The following is a 21,138-nucleotide window of genomic DNA, read 5'->3' as shown; positions in this document are numbered from 1 at the left end:
CGACGCGCATGCGCACTAACCGTCTTTACTCCTGATAGTGCTGAACTGAACTGTTGCTCGGTAACTACCGGGAATTAGAGCCTTTTCTCGGCCGAATTTGAACTATCACCACTACCACAGGAATTAAACTGCCATATTTATGTGTTCACCGAGAGGATTTCAATTCTTGGACTCTTGAATTCGTAACGTAAATCTCAGAGGATGGCTGTATCATTGACGCATCCGTCCCAGATGTAACGTTAGCCGAACGGTGAGAACATTTTCCTGCGTTCATACACATATTTATCTAACCGCTAAATCAGAGGATAAACACACCTGACAGCTTTAAATCACTCCAGTCTGTCTCTACAACCTGACCTACTTTTAAGTATCAAGTAAACATCCTTTTATCATGAAACTGTTCTCGGCCTGGGAAACGCACAGCTCGTGATTAGACGTTATCTGCGGTTGTGTTCAAACTCTAGTGAGCTCCCTACCTAGACAGCATAAAGGTTGTGTTAGAATATGGGGTTCACAGGCGCCTTCTACTGAATGCTGTCTATGTAGGCAACTAACTAGCTTGTAAGCTAAAGACATTAATTGTTATCTAGATCTCGAGCTAGACATCTGTAAGTGAACTAGTAAACGTCGCACTCCTCGCTGAGCTGATGCGGTTATTTCACTTCCTCATGTGTGTGTGTCAGGACATGCCACGTCTCCTCAGCACACCTGCACACGCGTGGAAGACCCTGACGATGATGATGATGATGATGATGATAATGACTTGAAATATGACGTCATGGAGGAATACACCTGTATAGAGAAGAGGTTGCCGGTAAAGGTTTGATTCGTCCACCTCACCTGTTCATCCGCTCCAGCGATGGGAAGGCAAGTACAAAACTGAAGTCATTTGAGGGGAAGGGGTTTTCTCAAACTTGAAAAGTTCATAATATGTGAAGTGTAATGGCAAGTAAATGATTACCTTATTGCCAATGAAGTTTCCTCTGCTTGACAGACTGAGACTTGACAGAGTGGTCGACCGATACTGTTTTTTTTATGGCCGATGATATCTTAGAGAGCAGGGTGGCCAATGGCCGATATAAAGCCTATATATATATATATATGTATATGTATTTTAATCAATATTTAATCAATTATAAATTACAAAACAAATCTTTAAAATAGGCATGCTTATACTTTAGATGGTAACTTCTTGAATCTGCAGTCCTATTACAGTATTTTTCAAAAATAAAGTAATCGTTTAAAAATATATAAATATGTGAATAAAAAGGAAGTAAACACTGTAATGGGGCACTCAGTAATCTGGTAATATTGTGCGCACTGGTAATCATATTTTTTCAAATAAAGACAAGGTAACGCTAATATTACATACAGCACACAGTGAAAACAATATGAATGTGACACAGTGGGCAACTGGATATAGCACAGCATATTTTAAAATGAAGGATTTCAAGTTTTTCGATTGCGTCTCCTGTGAAGCTGATCTTCTGTTCGCATTCACTCGCTTCGCACGGACCGACCGTCACTCGTTTATGCCGGCTATAAATGCACACTTCACAAGATATCACTGCTGGATTTGATTAAATCTGCAAGGTTTGTGAAATTAAATGTTTATTAGATATTCAGAGATTTGATTAAAAGATGTAGATGCGCATTTGCTGAATGTTGACGGTAAATATGAAAGTATTTCAGCTTGATTGTTTGCCTTTTCTGTTACAAATAATATAAAAGCAAACACTTTACTTTTTCGCTACCATTTACTTACTTTGTTTACCAGTTCTGTCTAACAAAGTATTAGATATGACTGACAGAGATCGTGAACTAATGAAGACGGAGAATGTGAGTGAGCGCTGTGTGATCAGGCGCTGGTATTCTCAGCGCCGCCCGTCAAAATAAAAGTCCGCCTTCCAACACATCGGCCAATCAGAAAAACTTATCAGCCTATGCCGATATTTTAAAAATGCCAAATATCGGCCGATATATCGGTAAACAGGAATTAAGAATAGTTGCTTTTTACTCTGTAAATGCACAGTCCTGGTGTTATTGTGAATGATTCATCAGTGCACGCTGAAAAAAAATCAAAAAAACTTAATTTTTAGTTTGTCACTGCACTGACATTAGCTATGTACATTGAATGAAGCAAAAAACACTGTAGTCATCATATAAAATGTAATATATGAGGGATGAAAGAATTCACCAAGCAGATTTCACAACAGGTTCAAGTTTGTCACTCGAATTCACTGTTGACCAACGGAAACCATGGAATAGTGTAGCAATGCATTAAGCTCAGCTCACAAACGTTGCTTGGTTTGAATGAAAGCAACTTTTGTGTGAGCTGAGCTTCATCTACACTATTGAACAATGGACCTTTTTTGCCTGTGAAATTTTGACCTTGCAACTTTGCACCTTAAAGTCGTCATGAAACAGAAGTTGCAATAGTCTTTTCTTCCTTATTGTGACATATATATTAGAGTGAAACGGCTTCTCAAACAAGAACAAATGTAGGGCAGGAGTTGATTTTATCCATCAGGAATTGTTTGGATGGTTGTGGTTTGCTATTGGTGGATCTCATGTGAGTGACAGGTTGCCCCGCCCTCGTGCCTGTAAACACATCATCAGAGAAGAGAAGAGATGTCTTAAAGAGAGAGGGGACATCCGTGATTATCCGTGCACATCAACAAATAATGATGTGCACGGATAAAACATTTATAATAAATACTGCAATAGTCAATAAAAAACAAGAATTGTCCATTTTGATTTCATGGTGACTTTAATACGTCTTTGCTTTTACTCAAAATTCCTAAAATAACACTTATTTTAATTCAGTCCTATGCAAAGCATGCTGGAAGCTAAAAATACACAGTTTTAGTTAATGCATCAAAACTGATTCATGTCATCCAAGCACTAATGGATCAAGTCAACTTTAATTTGACATATTAAAGTGGACTGAACACATGAAATTAAGATGTAATAAAGTGTTCAGCAATTGTTTTAGCTCATTTTAATTAAAAGGTTAGTTCACTGAAAAAAAAAATTCTGTCATTATTTACTTGTTTATTTTAAGACTTTCGTTCATCTTTGGAACACAAATGAAAATATTTTTAATGAAATCTGAGATGTTTCGGTCTTTCCTTTTCCATTCACCCAAAACTCTTGACAGTTCTAAATGTTCATAAAACGTAATAAAAGAAATGAGTGGTTTAATCCAAGTCTTCTAAATTAAATCTGTTCATCATATAAAGCGAAAGTGTCTTTACAGACGACTTGGATTAAACTGCTTTACTCAAATGGATTTCTTTTACGATAGCGTTAGAGTTTTCCATTAATAATGGACATTTCATTAAAAATTTTCATTCGTGTTTTTCGAAGAGGAATGAAAGTCTAATGGGTTTGGAACGACATGAGAGTGAGTAATTGACGACAGAATGTTCATGTTTGTGTCAATTAACCCTTTAATCTTTTTTTCACTGCTCGTCTTTCCCAATTTTATCCGAGCTAAAAGGATCCAGTTTCTATAGTGATGCATTGCTCATCATTATTTCCCCCCCTGCAGGATTAGCATTTCCTGCCTGTTTCCAGCATCCTGGCACTTCAGCCTGTCTCCGGTGGTTCTGCCCCGGTTCCTGCTGCCGTCCTTCAGGCAGTTTCTGCTGCTGGGTCTGCTGGCCGGTGTGACGGGGGTGCTGTACCTGCTGCTGGTCACGGAGAAGGGCCAGTACAGCTGGTTAAGAGAGGACCGGCACCTTCACACGTAAAACACCCATCACTTCTGATCACTTCTCTTACTTCTGTAACGCATCTCAGCCTGTCTAATCATCGTGATCAATGTGTCTCATCTAGACGTTTGGGTCGGGTGCCGGACATGGAGGCCACGGACACCAATAACCCCAATCTGAACTACGGGCTGGTGGTGGACTGTGGAAGTAGCGGCTCCCGCGTGTTCGTATACACATGGCCCCGGCACAACGGCAACCTGCACGAACTCCTCGACATCAAGCAGATGCGAGACAAGCACAGGAAGCCTGTAGTGATGAAGATCAAGCCAGGTCAGTGTGGGAATGAATGAGCAGAATCATGCCCTGGAATGGTAAACTTAGTGGTAAACCAATATTGATTGGTGGATAATGCTGATATCTTAGGCCACATTTACAGGTGAAACTCGAAAAATTAGAATATCGTGCAAAAGTTCATTTATTTCAGTAATTCAACTTTAAAGGTGAAACTAATATATAGGCTCATTACATGCAAAATGAGATATTTCAAGCATTTATTTGTTATAATTTGGATGATTATGGCTTACAGCTTATGAAAACCCCAAATTCAAAATCTCAGAAATTTTGAAAATGTTCGTAAGCTGTAAGCCATAATCATCCAAATTATAACAAATAAAGGCCTGAAATATCTCACTCTGCATGTAATGAGCCTATATAATATATTAGTTTCACCTTTTAAGTTGAATTACTGAAATAAATGAACTTTTGCACGATATTCAAATTTTTCGAGTTTCACCTGTACATTACATGGTTCAAGTGACCCAATTCTGATTCTCCCATGTGATGTGGCACAGATCGGATGTGACCCACGAACATGTTAGCAGGAAAAAAGCACATGGATTCCGATCGGATTTTCAGATCGGTTTCAGGCCTCATTCATATGTGGAAATAAATCTGATATGAATCGGACACGTGCATTTGAGATCAGATCAGATATTCCCTTGTCATTGCAAGTCGTACATCATTAAAAAAGCGACGGAGGACACCTGACGTCATCTCAAGTGGACAGCAACCAGTAGCGATCGTTTCTGCAACAAGGGTCCTCTTTTTTTTCTCTGCGATAAAAGATCAATGTTTTGCTGACCTTTAAAGATGATCCGGAAAGCAAAAGCTTGTATTATCATTTCAACTGTGCCTGTTGCAAATCGCGCCATTTTACTTCCTTTTCGGACTAAGATTTTCCGGGTCAGTATGCAGACCTGCCAACCTGTACGCATTTTGCATAGCGGATACGCATTTTGACTTCAAAGTACGCTGGTACGATTTGTCACTCTAAACTACAGACATATAAACAACATTAAAAACTAGATTTTTACCACAGGGGGACTTTTTTTAATATATGTTTGAATAAATCTGTCATATAAAAACAAGTTACCAGTCACTATTTAAATGTTTATATTTCAAAAATGAATTGAAGTAGAAACATAATTATATCATAAAGATATTATTATAAAACTGCCTTATGTGCAATTAAATGTTTGTTTTGTTCAAATCAGTTTTTATTTGAGTGTTAATTTTAACCTTTAATATTATATTATTGAACCGACAGACACAGTTCCCTGTATGATTTACAGCTTCATTTAAGAAAAATACTTTGCCTGATATACAAATGAATCAGTGTTGAATCAAAACTAAATCATGAAGTTTATCATGATTGTCGATGACAAACGTCCCTATAAATAATGCTATTTGTGTTCTGTTCAGGTATCTCTGAGTATGCATCCACACCAGACAAGGCCAGCGACTACATCAGCCCTCTGTTGAGCTTTGCTGCTCAGCACATCCCTAAAAACAAGCACCAGGAGACGCCTCTCTACATCCTGTGCACTGCGGGAATGAGAGTCCTGCCTGAAAGGTGTGCAGTCACACACTCACATTAGATGCATGCTGTGGGAAAGCCGCCACATGTGCTAAGAGATTGTGTTTGTTTGCAGTCAACAGGAGGCCCTGCTGGAGGATTTGCGGACTGACATCCCTGTGAATTTCAACTTCTTGTTCTCCGACTCGCATGTGGAAGTTATCTCAGGCAAACAGGAAGGTAAGAACCACCTCTGAACCGTTCTAGACCATCTCTGGGGTCATCAGTTCGTAAGTGAAAGGGTTAATTCAAATGTTGCACAAATCTACTCCACTGTTTAACAGTTTGGAGTCAGGAATGTTTTGAATGTTTTTAAAAAAAAGTATCTTGTGCTCACTAAGGCTGCATTTATTTGATCAAAAATACAGTAAAAATAGTAATATTGTGAAATATTACTATTACAATGTAAAATAACTGCTTTATATTTTATAGTGTAATTTATTCCTGTGATCAAAGCTGAATTTTGAGCATCATCATTACTCCAGTCTTCTGTGTCACATGATCATTCAGAAATCATTCTAATATGCTGATTTGATGCTCAATAAACATTGCTTATCATCAATGTCAACAGTTGTGCTGCTTCAGATTTTCATGGAATCTTTGATACTTTTTTCAGAATTCTTTAATTTAATTTAATTTAATTTAATTTAATGTTTTATTTGTATAGGGACAGATAAAATAAACATCAATAAAACTGGGACAACAGCAAGCCAATGCAAGTGTCATAGTGCTCGTAGCTAAAGCTAATTTGCAACACTTGTCCCTAGAAGGGCTTTTAGAAATACAATTATATTATAAATATCTTTACTGTCACTGATCAATTTAATAGTGAATAAATGTATTTCTTTGGGGGGGAAAATCTTACCGACCGCATTTTTTGTGCTGAGTGAAAATCTGAATTCTGTGGAATTGTATTTACTTATTTTCTACTTTTGCAGGAGTATATGCATGGATAGGTATCAACTTTGTTCTGGGACGATTCAATCATGTTGAGGATGGTAAGAGATAATGTGGCATTTTCTTCTTTCGTAACATCTTAAACGCTCTACAAAAGAATTGTTTTTTTCAGCTTAACTTCTCTTTTTTTGTGTTTTCTTGACTTGTGTCTCAGAACATGAGGCAGTGGTGGAGGTGCAGGTTCCCGGCAGTGACCAGCAGGAGACGCTGGTGCGCAAGCGTACGGCTGGCGTACTGGACATGGGCGGCGTCTCCACTCAAATCGCATACGAAGTGCCCAAAACTGTAAGCTTTGCTTCTCCACAACAGGTTATTATACAATTTCCCGTATATTTGAAAGCTAAAAGTTTGGCTTTGTCATTCTCATTCTCTCATTCTTGTTCTCCTGGTACTCTGTGGTCCTTGGCCCAGTGCAGTACAAGGCCATGGTGAATTTGCTGAACTGATGCCTTGGACTGAGATAAGCCTGCAGCATGCAATATAGCAGCATGGTGCTTACGCCCCGAGACCGATACTAACCGCTCCTCAGCAGCCATGTCTTAAAGAGACCATATTCATCACTTTTGTAATATATTTGATTTTTCCCCCCTCCTTAAGTCCACTTGTAATATTAGTCAAAGTTTCTCATGGCAAAAATTGTTTAATAATTGAGGCCGTGAGACGAAGAACCATATAAGTCCATATTTTCAAATTTTGAATAGTAACTTTTTTTTTTTTTTTGGACTGTGAACATTATATTATATATTTTTATTTTACTTGAAGATAGACAACAAAAGCTTACCAATTCTAATGAGATACGATTTTTCAGTGTCAATCTTAAAAATAAAAAGTTAGAGTAATTTACATTTCTGGAATGTGGAAGAACGGTTCATGTCCAGTTAATGTGGAACCGCTAACGTTAGGTAGGTACTTTGTGCATATACGGTTCTTACACTCACCTCTTTCGGTGGACTTTTTCCTCGTTTTAGCTCTCCTCTCCGGTTCACATGGATTCCCAGCATCCCTCAAAGACTTCCTTGCTCTGTCCTTTCATTCGTTCATGTTTGTTCGCCTTTTTTTGCCGAGGTTTTGCCTATTAATGTCCGCAGCGGACATGTAAGCAACCGGCGTCTCCATTTTTCGTTAGTGGACATAAACGTTTTTTCCGCGTGACACTATTTTAAAGTTTAAAATACAGAGTATTGGTCACTCTTTTTTTTTTTTTTTTGGACTTATACAGTTGTTCGTCGCATGGACTCAATTAAAAAAAATAGTTTTTGTTCATAACACTCTCATGGAAACTTGTAACGTGGTGGCTAATTCGTACAATCTCATCCGGAGTAATTTGTTTTAATCGCATTTGGAGTTTGATCTGCTTAAGTTCTGCTGAGGATTAGGTTTAGAGGTGGACCTTCATGCTTAGTTTTTTTTCTTTTTCTTTTTTTTCTAAAAATTGTGAATTTATGGCTGATTCATATGAATTTGTAGGATCGCATTCGGAGTCATTTGTAGGATCGCATTCGGAGTCATTTGTAAGATCGCATTCGGAGTCATTTGTAGGATCCCGTTTGGAGTCATTTGTAGGATTGCGTTTGTCATACTGAGGATTAGGTTTAGGGATGGACCTTCATGCTTATTTTTTTTATTTTTTTCTAAAAATTGTGAATTTATGGCTAATTCATATAAATTTGTAGGATCGCATTTGGAGTAATTTGTAGGATCGCATTCGGAGTAACTAATTTGTAGGATCCCGTTTGGAGTCATTTGTAGGATTGCATTTGTCATACTGAGGATTAGGTTTAGGGATGGACCTTCATGCTTAGGTTTTTTTTTTATTTTTTAAAAAAATTGTGAATTGGTGGCTAATTCATATGAATTCGTAGGATCCCATTCGGAGTAATTCGTGCAATCTGCTGCTTGTGGCTCAATGAGGTTAGGTTTGTGCAAAACAAATCATACAATTTTTTTTTCAAATATTTACATTTTCTCTTCATCGGATTGTTTTATTTCAGATGGCCGTTTCTTACCTCTCTCTGACTCTCATAATTAATCTGGGTGTTTTTCCTGCTGTACCTTTTTAGGCTTCTATATACTTCTATATACTTGAACTCTATATGTAAATTAGATAAACTCTGTTTACCTACTTTTATTCATGATGTGACCCCTTTAAACAATATTGGATCATTTAATTGAATCCCAGTAATTAGGGGAGAGTTTCATAGTCTAATATTAGACTTCAATTGTGTGTGTGCGCCTGTCATTTGGGTGTTTTTGACCTATATTTGACCTGTTCTCAGCACAAATCCCAGTGGCCTGTAATCTGATATAACATGATGCCTGAGGCTGGAGTCAAATGCAATCAGAATGAAGTGTTCAAAGGTTTTCCTCGTGTTCTTCAGTATTTTTCTGCAGCTGAATTAGAGCTTATGAGCTATTAAAGGAATGTTCTCAGATCAGCACTTTTGAAGCTCGATGGACCTGAGCTGGCGATTACCACTCAACATGATCATAATCTCTCATTTTGTACATACAACAACAACAAATGTTTACAGTAATGCACTTACAATGAAAGTCTATGGGTCAAGACACTACTATTTAAAGTTTACGGTCTATAAGATTTTAAGAATGTTTTTGAAAGAATATTAATATTATAATGGCGCTACTGTAATATTACTGTAATATTACTGTAACAGTAATATTGTGAAATATTATTACAATTTAAAATAACTTTATTTTAATTTTCCATTTGAATATATTTAAAAATATAATTTATTCCTGTGATCAAAGCAGAATTTTCAGCGTCATTACTCCAGTCTTCAGTGTCACATGATCCTTCAGAAATCATTCTAATATGATGATTTGCTGCTTAAAAAACCCCATTTATGATTATTATCAATGTTGAAAACTGTTGTGATGCTTATTTTTTTGGAAACCGTAATATATTTTATTTTCAGGATTCTTTAAATAAAAAGTACAAATAAAATTTGATTTTGTTCGTAAGTCTATAAAAAATGTCACTTTTGATCAATTTAACATGTCCTTGCTGGATAAGGACAAAGTATTGATTTCCTGCAAAGAACACATTTCTGACCCCAAAGTTTTGAAGCGAAGACACCGGACTGAAACCGTTAACATGACACTAGTTTTATAAGATTACATAATATCTTGGTTTATGCAAAGCTATTGCCAGTCAGAAAACTCCCCATAGACTTCCATTGTAACTGCATTCATGTAAGTTTTCCGTTTTACTGAAGGATGAGTCCATTATTTTCTGTGGTAATTCACATGCCAGAGATGCTTTTGATAGAGCTCCACTTGTTCTGAACCCCGAACATTCTTTTAAATGTCATCGTGCAAATATGATGCTGCTTCTCGCTTCACTTGCTTTGCTGCCTTTGTGTTTAAACTTTAAAGACATGTGCAATTCAGAGCAGATCTGTAGATCTGTGTTTTTAGAAGAGTGTGTTGCCCAGAAGGAACCTCTGTTAGCATCTGTTTTCCACAGCTGTCTTATATTTCTCTCTGTGCTACCAGGAAGAGATAGCCAAGAATTTGCTGGCGGAGTTTAACCTGGGCTGCGACGCTCACAGAACCGAACACGTGTACCGTGTTTACGTCTCAACTTTTCTGGGTTTCGGGGGAAACGCGGCCCGCCAGAGATATGAGGAAAACCTCATCAGCAACACACAAATGCAAAACAAGTATGATCATTTTTATTATTATTATTCAAGCTAGATGTTATCACTACTGTTCAAAAGTTTGGGGGTCAGTAAGATTTTTTTTTTTTTTAAAGAAATTAATACTTTTATTCACCAAGGATGCAAAAGTGGCGTTAAAGACATATAGAATGTTACAAAATATTTCATTTTCAAATAAATGCTGTTCTTTTGAATTTTCTATTCATCAAAGAACCCTGACGTCACGATTTCCACAAAAAAATGTTTTCAACATTGATAATAAGAAATGTTTCTTGAGCATCAAATCATCATATTAGAATGATTTCTGAAGGATCATGTGACTCTGAAGACTGCAGTAATGATGCTGAAAATTCAACTTTGATCACAGGAATAAATACAATTTTACAGTATATTCACATAGAAGTATTATTTTTTTAATTGTAATAATATTTCACAATATAACTATTTTTGGATCAAAAAATCCATCCTTGGTGAGCAGAAAGAGACTTCTTTTAAAAACATATAAAAAAAATCTTACCAGCCCCAAACTTTTGAGCGGGAGTGTTGTTAAAATTATAACTTCAGTTTTTTTAGACTAATGATGCTATTCAATATCCTGTCTAGTTACTGTATATAGCTTGCTGGGCACATTATTTTTCACACTCTTCCACCAAATGATCACAAGGAACAGCATTTCATATTTTTAAATGTACTAAATGATATTTATCAGTAAACTGAAATATTATCCACTTGTTTTTTTGTTTTTTTCTTAAAACTTTCAGTTTATTAAAAATAAACTCTACCAGTATCTGTAAATATTAAGTTTAAACAATGATCAGTTTGGAATCAATTCATTGAAACTGACTGAACTTGAACTGATTCACAGTAATCTTGCAGTTTAAATAACCATTAACATAACAGGTTAAAACATCTTTCATTAAGTCTAACTAGTCATAGGAATCGTAACAGTATTCATGATGATGGATCATTTTGTGCATATATATTGTGAATATTTGATCTGTCACCCAACATTTCTTGGAATTGTTCCATTGCTCTCCTCCACTGGGTCAGACAAGTTTGACCCATGCTTTTTTGCTTAAAGGTGGAGACCCAACTTTATGTATGTTTTGTAAGATTCCCTTATCTGTCAAACATATTCATTTGGATTGTCCTGGACTTAATACAAGCAGAATGCTCTTTTATGAAGTTACTTCCTTAAGGACATATTTAATAGGATTATGCCTGAAAAAGGTTTTATAATATGACTTGCTATTTTTGTTTGTTTTGTTTTTATTGTATTTATATGATATTTGTATTTTTGTAATTGAATTTTTGCCATGAAAATGGCTTTGAATGCTGACATGGCATTAAATAAAATAATCTGAATCTGAATCTCTCCTCCACTGTCTCCAGGCTCCTGGGTCAGCATCAGGGAGAGGGTCCAGACTCGCCCATCCTCGACCCCTGCCTGCCAGTGGACCTGCAGGATGAGCTGGGTCCTCAGGACCAGAGGGTGCACCTGCGTGGCACAGGAGACTTCGAGCGCTGCCGTCTGCTGCTCCAGCCGTTCCTCAACCGCACCAACGACACCAACACATCGCTGAACGGAGTCTACCAGCCGCCCATCGACTTCCCCAACAGCCAGTTCTACGGCTTCTCTGAGTTTTACTACTGTACTGAAGATGTGCTGCGCATGGGAGGAGACTACAACTCCACCAAATACTCCAATGCTGCTAAGGTACACTGACGCCCTGGAACGCTTCATGACGAATTTTACTGAATGTTCACCATGTTCTTTTTCCATAGAATTAAAGGGAGTGTTTTTGATCTTTCTGTCACCCACCCATTCTGTCATCATTTACTCACAGGTTTAGATCATCTTGAGTGTGTGAGTTTCTTTATTCTGTTGAACACAAAGGAAGGCTCTGTTTCAGTTTCTGGTCCCCATTGACTTCCATAGGATTTTTTTTTTTTTTTTCATACTATGGAAGTCATCAAATGTTTGGTTACCCACATTCTTTAAAAATCTTCTTTTCTGTTCAACATCCCTCTACTATAAACTAAACCTTTAAAGCACAAAAAAGGACAGTCTGCTTCTGTTGAATGAAAGTGTGAACATGCTTTAAAATTTCTCTTTTTGTGTTGCAATGACAGAAATTTAGAAGAAAGTAGAGGTGTGTGATATTGACAAAAAAATGATATATTAATCAATATTTTCTGGGATTTTGTCGATAACAATGATTAGACGATATTTTGCTGTGTGTTATTTTGACGGTACATTGGCAGGTTTAGGAATGCCGTCGCAGCAGTGGCAGAAATTAAAATTTATTAAAATTTGTAACTTTTATCTGCATTTTTACCTTTTATAAATGCAATTGTTTTCTTACCTAATTAAATGTTGGCTATGTATCATTTATTATGTCAAATTACATTTAATCAATTTCAATTAGAATAATAAGACGCTATAGGGCTGTTACCAATCAAATGAAATCAGTATCAACTAAATCCATCTTTGCAATACAGAGGAAACAGAAGCCGGATAGATCCATTTACAGACTCTTTAATGCAGCTCAGAGGGACATGAGTGCATTTAACCTGCCGTTACAAATGCAGAAGTGATGTTTTGATGTTTTAAAAATAAAGCTTTGATGATATATTAAGTGATTTTGGACAGAACAGAGAAGCGTAGTGCCATACACTAGTCCAAAAACAGATTAATGAATAGAATTTTTTGCGACGTGTAGATCCAAAAATAGCTCAAAAATATAAAAAAAAATTACAAAAGGAGATCCGCATACGAGAAATAGGCCAAAAAGCTCATAAAATGTATTGTCCAGAGGCCACAAATAAAGTGCAAGGTGTGCAAAACATTTTCGGGTTAAACCCTTCATCAGTGTCGTGTGTTTCCAAGCATACACCTGCGCTCATTTACAAGCTTATTACTGTAATCATTATAGTACACCGGACACTGACTATATAGGTGAACAAAATACAATAATACATACATTATAACTAAACCCATAATCTATTCAAAGATTTAAAAATAAGCATACCATAATATTCACATAATTCTCATAATTGAATCTCACAAAAACATACCATGAAATATGAATACAAATGTCACATAATTGAACATTGAAATGCATCACAATTACATGATTTATAGTACATCTTTATCACTGTATAAATCGACAAATGTAAGTTATAATCATAAAAAAAAACAGTGTATTATAATTTTTACAGTAATAAGCTTGTAAATGACAATGTGAAACTAAAACCAGTAGGTGGCGCGAATCATTGAGTCATTCATTTAACTCAGGGTTCACCAATCTCGGTCCTGGAGGGCCGCTGTCCTGCAGAGTTTAGCTCCAACCAGCTCCAACACACCTGTTTAAAAGTTTCTAGTATGCCTAGTGAGACCTTGATTAGCTGGTTCAGGTGTGTTTAATTGGGGTTGGAGCTAAACTCTGCAGGACAGCGGCCCTCCAGGACCGAGATTGGTGAACCCTGATTTAACTGATTCATTCAAACGGCTGATCATTTCAGGAACGAAGCATTTGACTTTCTTATTGAGTGAGTCATTGAATCATTAACTCAACCGATTCGTTTAAATGGACTGATTCATTCAGTAACGAAACACCGCTGTGTGTTGCTCACAGATAAACTATTTTCGTTGGTGAAATAGAGCAAAACAAGCAATATTGTGTCTAAAAGTCACTTAATATTGATTTCTTTTTTATTAAACTGCTGTATAAAATCTATATTGCATTTTCAACCGTGCTGATATTTGGGGGAAAAGGCACTCTTTGTGTGATTGCTTAACTATATTATATGATATAAATATAGCCTAAAAGGCAATACTCAATACGGGGGCGTTTTTTACTGCATTTTAATAGAGTAAATCACGCAGTGAGCGCTAATCTGAAAAGGCTACATCATGCAGTGTTTGCACTCTCTAGGCCGGTTTTTGTTTGGTGTTTGAAAAATGAGAGACATTCTCGATAATGTCAGATTTCACATCTCTAAAATAACAATTATAATATTATTGTAGATGATAATATCACACTCCCCTATGAAGAAAGCCATTTTTTGCCACAGCAAGCGTTTCCACCGGCACGATCCCAGTGGGTAAAATTAAGTTTCAAGATTATACTCTTGCTATTTTTTTTATTTATTTTTTTAAGTCTGCATGAAACAGAAGTTGCAACAGTCTTTTCTTCCCTATTGTGATGTATGTCCAAGTGAAACAGCTTCTCGAGTAAGAAAACATGTCAGGTGGGAATCAGGGACTTTAAACTGAGTAAAATGAGTTGCTCATGCTGTTTGTTTTTAAAGTTTTTGACCTGATCCGTTTCGTTTCAGAGTTACTGTGCCACCCAGTGGAAAACTCTGAAAGAGCGGTTTGATCGAGGTCTTTACGCCTCACACGCTGACCAGCACAGATTGAAGTAAGTTTAAAACACACAACCTTTATCCCTCATTCACCTTTACACTGCTGAGAACACATCAGTGATATGTACATCATTTCAGTGATCAGTTTGGAGAAAGGTATAAGCGCTCCTGTCTCCTGCAGGTACCAGTGCTTCAAGTCTGCGTGGATGTACGAGGTGCTCCACTCGGGTTTCGCCTTTCCAGCGGCGTACGAGAACCTCAGGACGGCTCTGCTGGTGTATGACAAAGAAGTGCAGTGGACACTAGGAGCCATTTTGTACCGCACACGTTTTCTACCTCTAAGGTACAATATTTTTCCCTAGATGACTTTAGATGTACCTTTTTTTTAATATATATATATATATATATATATATACAGTACCAGTCAAAAGTTTGGAAACACTACTATTTTTAATGCTTTTGAAAGAAGTCTCTTATGCTCATCAAGCCTGCAGTAAAAAACAAAAACAAACAAAAAAAACAGTAATATTATGAAATATTATTACAATTTAAAATAATGGTTCTCTTTTTTAATATACTTTAAAATGTAATTTATTTTTGTGATGCAAAGCTGAATTTTCATCAGCAAGTACTCCAGTCTTTGGTGTCTTATGATCCTTCAGAAATCATTCTAATATGCTGATTTGATACTGTTATTATCAATGATGGAAACAGTTGTGCTGTTTAATATATTTTTTTGGAATACTTTTTTCAGGATTCATTGATGAGTAAAACGTTAACAGCATTTATTCATAAAAACAGCATTTATTCAAAATAAAAACATTTCTAACAATATAAATCGTTACCATCACCTTTTATCAATTTAACGCATCCTTGTTGAATTAAAGTACTAATTTATTTAAAAAAAAAATAGTTATTGTTCCCAAACTTTTGAACGGTAGTGTATATTGTTACAAAAGATTTCTATTCTAAATAAATACAGTTCTTTTTAACTTTTTATTCATCAAATAATTCTGAAAAAAATATCTCAGGTTATAAAAAAATATTAAGCAGCACAACTGTTTCCAACATTGATCATAAATCAGCATATTAGAATGATTTCTGAAGGATCATAAGACACCAAAGACTGGAGTACTTGCTGATGAAAATTCAGCTTTGCATCACAAAAATAAATTACATTTTAAAGTATATTAAAAAAGAGAACCATTATTTTAAATTGTAATAATATTTCATAATATTACTGTTTTTTTTTTTTTTTTTACTGCAGGCTTGATGAGCATAAGAGACTTCTTTCAAAAACATTAAAAATAGTAGTGTTTCCAAACTTTTGACTGGTACTGTATATGAGGAAGATATTTTAAATATGAGGGAAGAACAAAACACTTAACTTGGTTAAGCTATTTAGCTGACAAAATTATTTTGTAAAAAACGCACACGACAGCTTCATGTTTTTTTTGCAAAAAGTGCCCAGAAAAACAGGTCCTAGGCCAGACATCACTTTTGGCCTCGACTCGACTTGTTTTGAGTCGTCTTTTCTTTTGAAACCAAAAAAATAGTAATTTTGTATACAGAATAACTGTTCAAAACTGCCATATTTTTTTTTCTTTTATTCAGCAAGGATGCATTAAAAGTAACAGTAAAGAATATTTCTATAATATTTCAAATAAATGTCAGTCTTTCTGAATCCTAAAAAATATGCATCACAGTTTCCACTAATATATGAAGCAGCACAACTGTTTTCAACACTGGTAATAATCAGCAATGTGTCTTGAGCAGCAAATCAGAAAATTATAATGATTTCTGAAGAATCATGTGTCAAGACTGGAGTAATGATGATGAAAATTCAGCTTTGCCAACACAGGAATAAATCACACTTTAAAATATATTCACATAGAAAACAGTTGTTTAAAATTGTATCCAAAGTCCTTTTTTTTTTTACTTTTCAGTATTTTCTGCAACATCAGCTAGTAAAATTATAGCATATATATTAAAATAATAGCTAACAGAATCTGTAAACATAACATTTGTATGGGTTTATAACCCCTTTGCCCTGTAAATTAGCATCTTCCAACTGGCCTTTTGTCCTGAAGTGGCGTTTTGCTAATACGAGCGTCTCAGAGACAGACTTGTAATGTTAGGGTTTTGGCACTTAATAATATTGCATCCAGTTGTTTTAAAATGTTTTTTCTTTGTGTTTTTATTGCACATTTTATAGAGCCATAAAGAGTATTTGAAGTTAAACCTTTGTATTACTACTACTAACCATATTTACACATACACACAAAAAAATCACATTAAAATTGTGTAGATCTGATGAAATAATGCATAGATCTAGTTTTGATGATGTTGTGACACGTTTTCTTGTCCATGGTTTGTTCAGGGACATCCAGCAGGAGAGTCTGAAGGGCTCTCACTCCCGCTGGCATCACAGCTTCTCCTTCATGAATAACCACTATCTGTTCCTGGCCTGTTTTCTGGTGGTGGTTCTGTCCATCCTCCTTTACCTGCTCCGTCTGAGACGCATACACAGCCGCTCCACACTCCACGTCCAGTGGCTGGAAGAGGGCCTGGGGTCACCTGACCTCCCTGTGCCCCTATAGGGCCTGGAGCCTGTCCGTCAAACCACTGGCCAATCACTGCAGGAGGAGATCAAAAACAAGTCCCTCTCCTACAATCATCATGTTGCCCTCCCATTGGCCAGTTTTGCATTTTCCCAAAATGATTTGCAGCGTGACATTTTCAGTCGAGACCAGTGAACGTTTACTGTAATGTGAAGACTGCAGGACTGTATCTGATCAGCAGTGATGTTTAGTTGTTTATTTATTGTGTGAGGAACGCTGAGGCTGCCTTTTTGGATTGTCAATGTCACTATCAATGTGAAAGAGGTCATGTGCATCGAGTATGTGGTTTATATACTGAACTGTGTCCCCAGTTTGGATTTATACACATCACCGTTTAGACAAGGTTCTGCCGGCTGCTGCCTCAACTCAAGACGCATAATTGAACATTTATCAAACGATTTGGTTGTGCCAAAGAGAAACGGATCGAGGTGCATTTTAAAGGACGCGTTTTAGACACTGAAGTTGGACTGCTTTGATATCATGATAGAAAGCTACATCGTCTTGAAATCCCTTTAGATTGTAAAAACACAAACAGGCACATTTCGAAAGTTTTGGTCACCTTTTTTTCTACCTAAACACTTTTCCATGAAATGTTAAAGAGCAACATTAAATATCCAAAAAGCACTATGTACATCCTGAAGGAATGTTGAGGTGGACAGAGATTTTTGTTAAAGGTTGTGCGAGACGGTTCAATATTACAGTGTTACAGTGTCAGAGGTACTGCTTATCGCTTGTCTGTGAGTGAATATGATTGTGAGCATGTATGCGCACCTTGATATTTTTCTTTTCAAAGCCATCACCCATCACTCTTCACATGGAGGTGAAGCTAATGTTATTTAAACACTCTATGATGAGAATCGGTGCAATATATTTCATGTTTTCTTGTCTTAGGGTTTAGATCATATCTTTCAGCTTACAATCACACGCGTTAGTCGTTTACTCATTCTCGTGCTCCTCCAAAACCATGTGACCAGAAACATCAATTCTGAGAAATGTATTGATCACACGTTTGCATGCAATGACAATGAATTGGCTTTAAGATTTAAAATGGATAAAATAAGCACATCGTGGCACAGTTGACCACTGGATTATATTCAAAGTATGAAGTCAGATAATAGTTTTGTGTGAGAGGTCGTTTCGGCCTGTTTATCACACAAGCTATCACATGACTTCAGAGCCACTTTAAAGACATTAATGAAAATAATGACTTGTTCTTTCAACATTCACCCTTTGTGTTCAATAGAAAGAAGGTCCAACAGGTTTGGAGCGACATGAGGACTATTTTCATTTTTGAGTGGTACCACACACTGGGTTAAAAGTGCTGGGTTGGGTCAAATATGGGCAAACCCAAACGTTGGTTTAATTTTTTAAACCCAATGATTGTATTCGTCCATTTTTGACCCAAACATGGGTTAAAACAACCCATCATTATTATTTTTTTTAGAGTGCATTACAAGGCTTTTGTGGTTTAGTTAGGACGTATTATGACAGGATTCCGATGACGAAACTTCCATCTTAAAGCCATTTGGGAATGTTTGAATGAGTCAGTGCCCTGAATGAATGTGTCGGTCCGTGCATTTCAGTGCAAATCCTCCATTTTTGACTTGTTTTCCTCTGACGTGGATGATGCCTCTCTTTGTATGGTCAGTCACTGCTGTATATTGTTGGTATCTGTGAAAACACAAGTACCATATTCACACAAGCTGTTAAAGAAACATCAATATCTTTAATATTGCTGTTGTCGAAGATAAAGAGATTAATAATTAAACAGGTGTTTTGTGTTTTGTTCCTCTTAAGGGTGCTTGCTAAAGTGAGAAACGCATAGTCTTGTACTGAAAGACAAGTGACCCTGAAGACTTTGTGCCGGTGGTTTATTTACGATGTCCTCTGGACGGAGAGGTTGACCCCTGCTCGTCCTCACTTCTCTCAGGGTTACTGACCCCTGTTTTCTCATTCTTATGTTACAAAACAAACCTGAGCTCATGTTAAATGAGCAAACATGTGGTCTTCATCTGTCCGGAGCGAAAACATTAGCTTTGCTGATAAAAACGTCTCATAACTATGTATTGTGTGAACTCGGGTGATCTGCGTGCTCCCCTGTGACGGGTGTGTTCAGGGGTGGATTTTCTTGCTTGCTTTTTTCTAAAAAGCTTATGTTTTCAAATTGTACGAACGTTTACTGCAGGGAAAAGAGCCATGAAATCAGCTTCAGGTCCACATACAGTCAGATGCTGAAAAGTCACATTTGGCTTTGATAAATATTTAGTTGTGCTTCTGTCCAATATTCTGTTATACAACCCTCTCTCTCTCTCTCTCTCTCTCTCTCTCTCTCTCTCTCTCTCTCTCTCTCTCTCTCTCTCTCTCTCTCTCTCTCTCTCTCTCTCTCTCTCTCTCTCTCTCTCTATGATATGTATCAGGTCTGTGTAAAAACTGCTTATTTTAATGATCTTCATGATAGATATGATACAAAATGGAGAGAAAAACTCAGTTGCAGATGATATTTTTCCTTCTTGGAGGCTTTTTTTTTTTTTTTATAAAAGTCCCCTTCCAAAACGGTCAGGTGATCTACAATGGAGAATACTACATTGTGTGCTAGCCACTAATGTTTTTGTGTCCAAATTCAACTTGAATGTTCTGCCCTTTTGTTATGCTTGTAATAGTCATGAAACGGTCTTTCATGTTTTTATTGAATGCCCAAGGTTGGTGTCACTTTTTGCATTGCTGGAAAGAATTATTGATGGGTTGGGTTTTGATTTCAACAAAATACTTTTTATTTATGGCTGTAGGTATTCTAAAGTGAACAAGGATCGGTCTACTGTTGCCACTTTTATACTTGGGCAAGCAAAACTAGCTATTTGAAAGACTTGCAGACTTGCTCTTGAAGGACGAATTGTTAAAGTTCTAAGTCTGTTTACAGCACTTGTTGAATCAAGGATAAGGGCAGAATATATATTCTTCAAAACTACAGGAAATATGGTTGAATTTATGTACAAATGGTGTGTAAATAGTGGTTTGTTTGTGGTTTTTTTTTGAAGATGACGCTTTATCATTTGTTTGGTGAATATCTTTGAATAACTCTCTCTCTCGCTCTTTCTCTCTCTCGCTCTCTCTGTCTCTCTCTCTCTCTCGCTCTTTCTCTCTCTCGCTCTCTCTGTCTCTCTCTCGCTCTTTCTCTCTCTCGCTCTCTCTCTCGCTCTCTCTCTTGCTCTCTTTGTCTCTCTCTCTCTCGCTCTTTCTCTCTCTCACTCTCTCTCTCGCTCTCTCTCTCACTCTCTCTCTCGCTCTCTCTGTCTCTCTCTCTCTCGCTCTTTCTCTCTCTCGCTCTCTCTCTCTCTGTCTCTCTCTCTCTCTGTCTCTCTCTCTCTCTCTCTCTCTCTCTCTCTACTGTAACAGTAGCACCATCTACAGTTTAAGAACGCACATGGGATGAGATTCTTATTTGAGGTCAATAAGAAGTCAATCATCTGTTTTAGGGACACGTTTAGTTGAAGTGTGCAGCGACATTGTTGGAGGAATGGATATGCTTTGGGGAAATCATTTCGGCTTTATACTTTGGTTATTATTTTAAATGCAGCAATTATTCGAATGAATCATTTGATCACATGTATGACGCGCTTTGCATGTTTACACAGAAACCCAGAACACAGAAGTGTACTTAATTGAATTAAATGTGCACTTGAAGTGTACTTCAAATTTATATTTAAAAAAAACTATAGATAATATAATATTAATGAAATAAAAGGCCATTTATGTGTATCTAAAGAGTTCACTTTCATGTTTCTAAACACACTTTAAAAAGTGAACTTTATAATCATGTCAAATTAAATTTTTTACTTCATTTTAAATCATGTTTTAACAATACTTTGTCATTCTTAAAAGAA

At 36.6% G+C, this 21,138-nt stretch overlaps 1 protein-coding gene across 2 annotated transcripts; it reads left to right on the top strand.

Annotated features, from left to right (window-relative positions):
- Nucleotides 1–9: 9 nt before the first annotated feature.
- Nucleotides 10–17,471, top strand: entpd4 (ectonucleoside triphosphate diphosphohydrolase 4). 2 transcript variants are annotated; one of them, XM_079896204.1, is made up of 13 exons: nucleotides 10–250; nucleotides 684–867; nucleotides 3,554–3,751; nucleotides 3,841–4,046; nucleotides 5,478–5,628; nucleotides 5,708–5,811; nucleotides 6,570–6,629; nucleotides 6,743–6,873; nucleotides 10,102–10,268; nucleotides 11,658–11,982; nucleotides 14,607–14,692; nucleotides 14,818–14,979; nucleotides 17,017–17,471. In XM_079896204.1, the coding sequence occupies exons 2-13, from the start codon at nucleotides 860–862 to the stop codon at nucleotides 17,234–17,236; spliced, it is 1,818 nt and encodes a 605-aa protein (XP_079752330.1). In that variant the 5' UTR covers nucleotides 10–250; nucleotides 684–859; the 3' UTR covers nucleotides 17,237–17,471. The 2 variants fall into 2 exon arrangements, with proteins under 2 accessions (XP_079752330.1, XP_079752329.1); XM_079896203.1 differs by having other exon boundaries at nucleotides 6,743–6,897.
- Nucleotides 17,472–21,138: the final 3,667 nt, after the last annotated feature.

The sequence above is a fragment of the Squalius cephalus genome (assembly GCF_949319135.1).
Source record: "Squalius cephalus genome assembly, chromosome: 16".
NCBI lineage: Eukaryota > Metazoa > Chordata > Actinopteri > Cypriniformes > Leuciscidae > Squalius > Squalius cephalus.
Note: the sequence above shows the minus strand (reverse complement) of the source record. Positions and strands in the feature narration are given on the sequence as shown.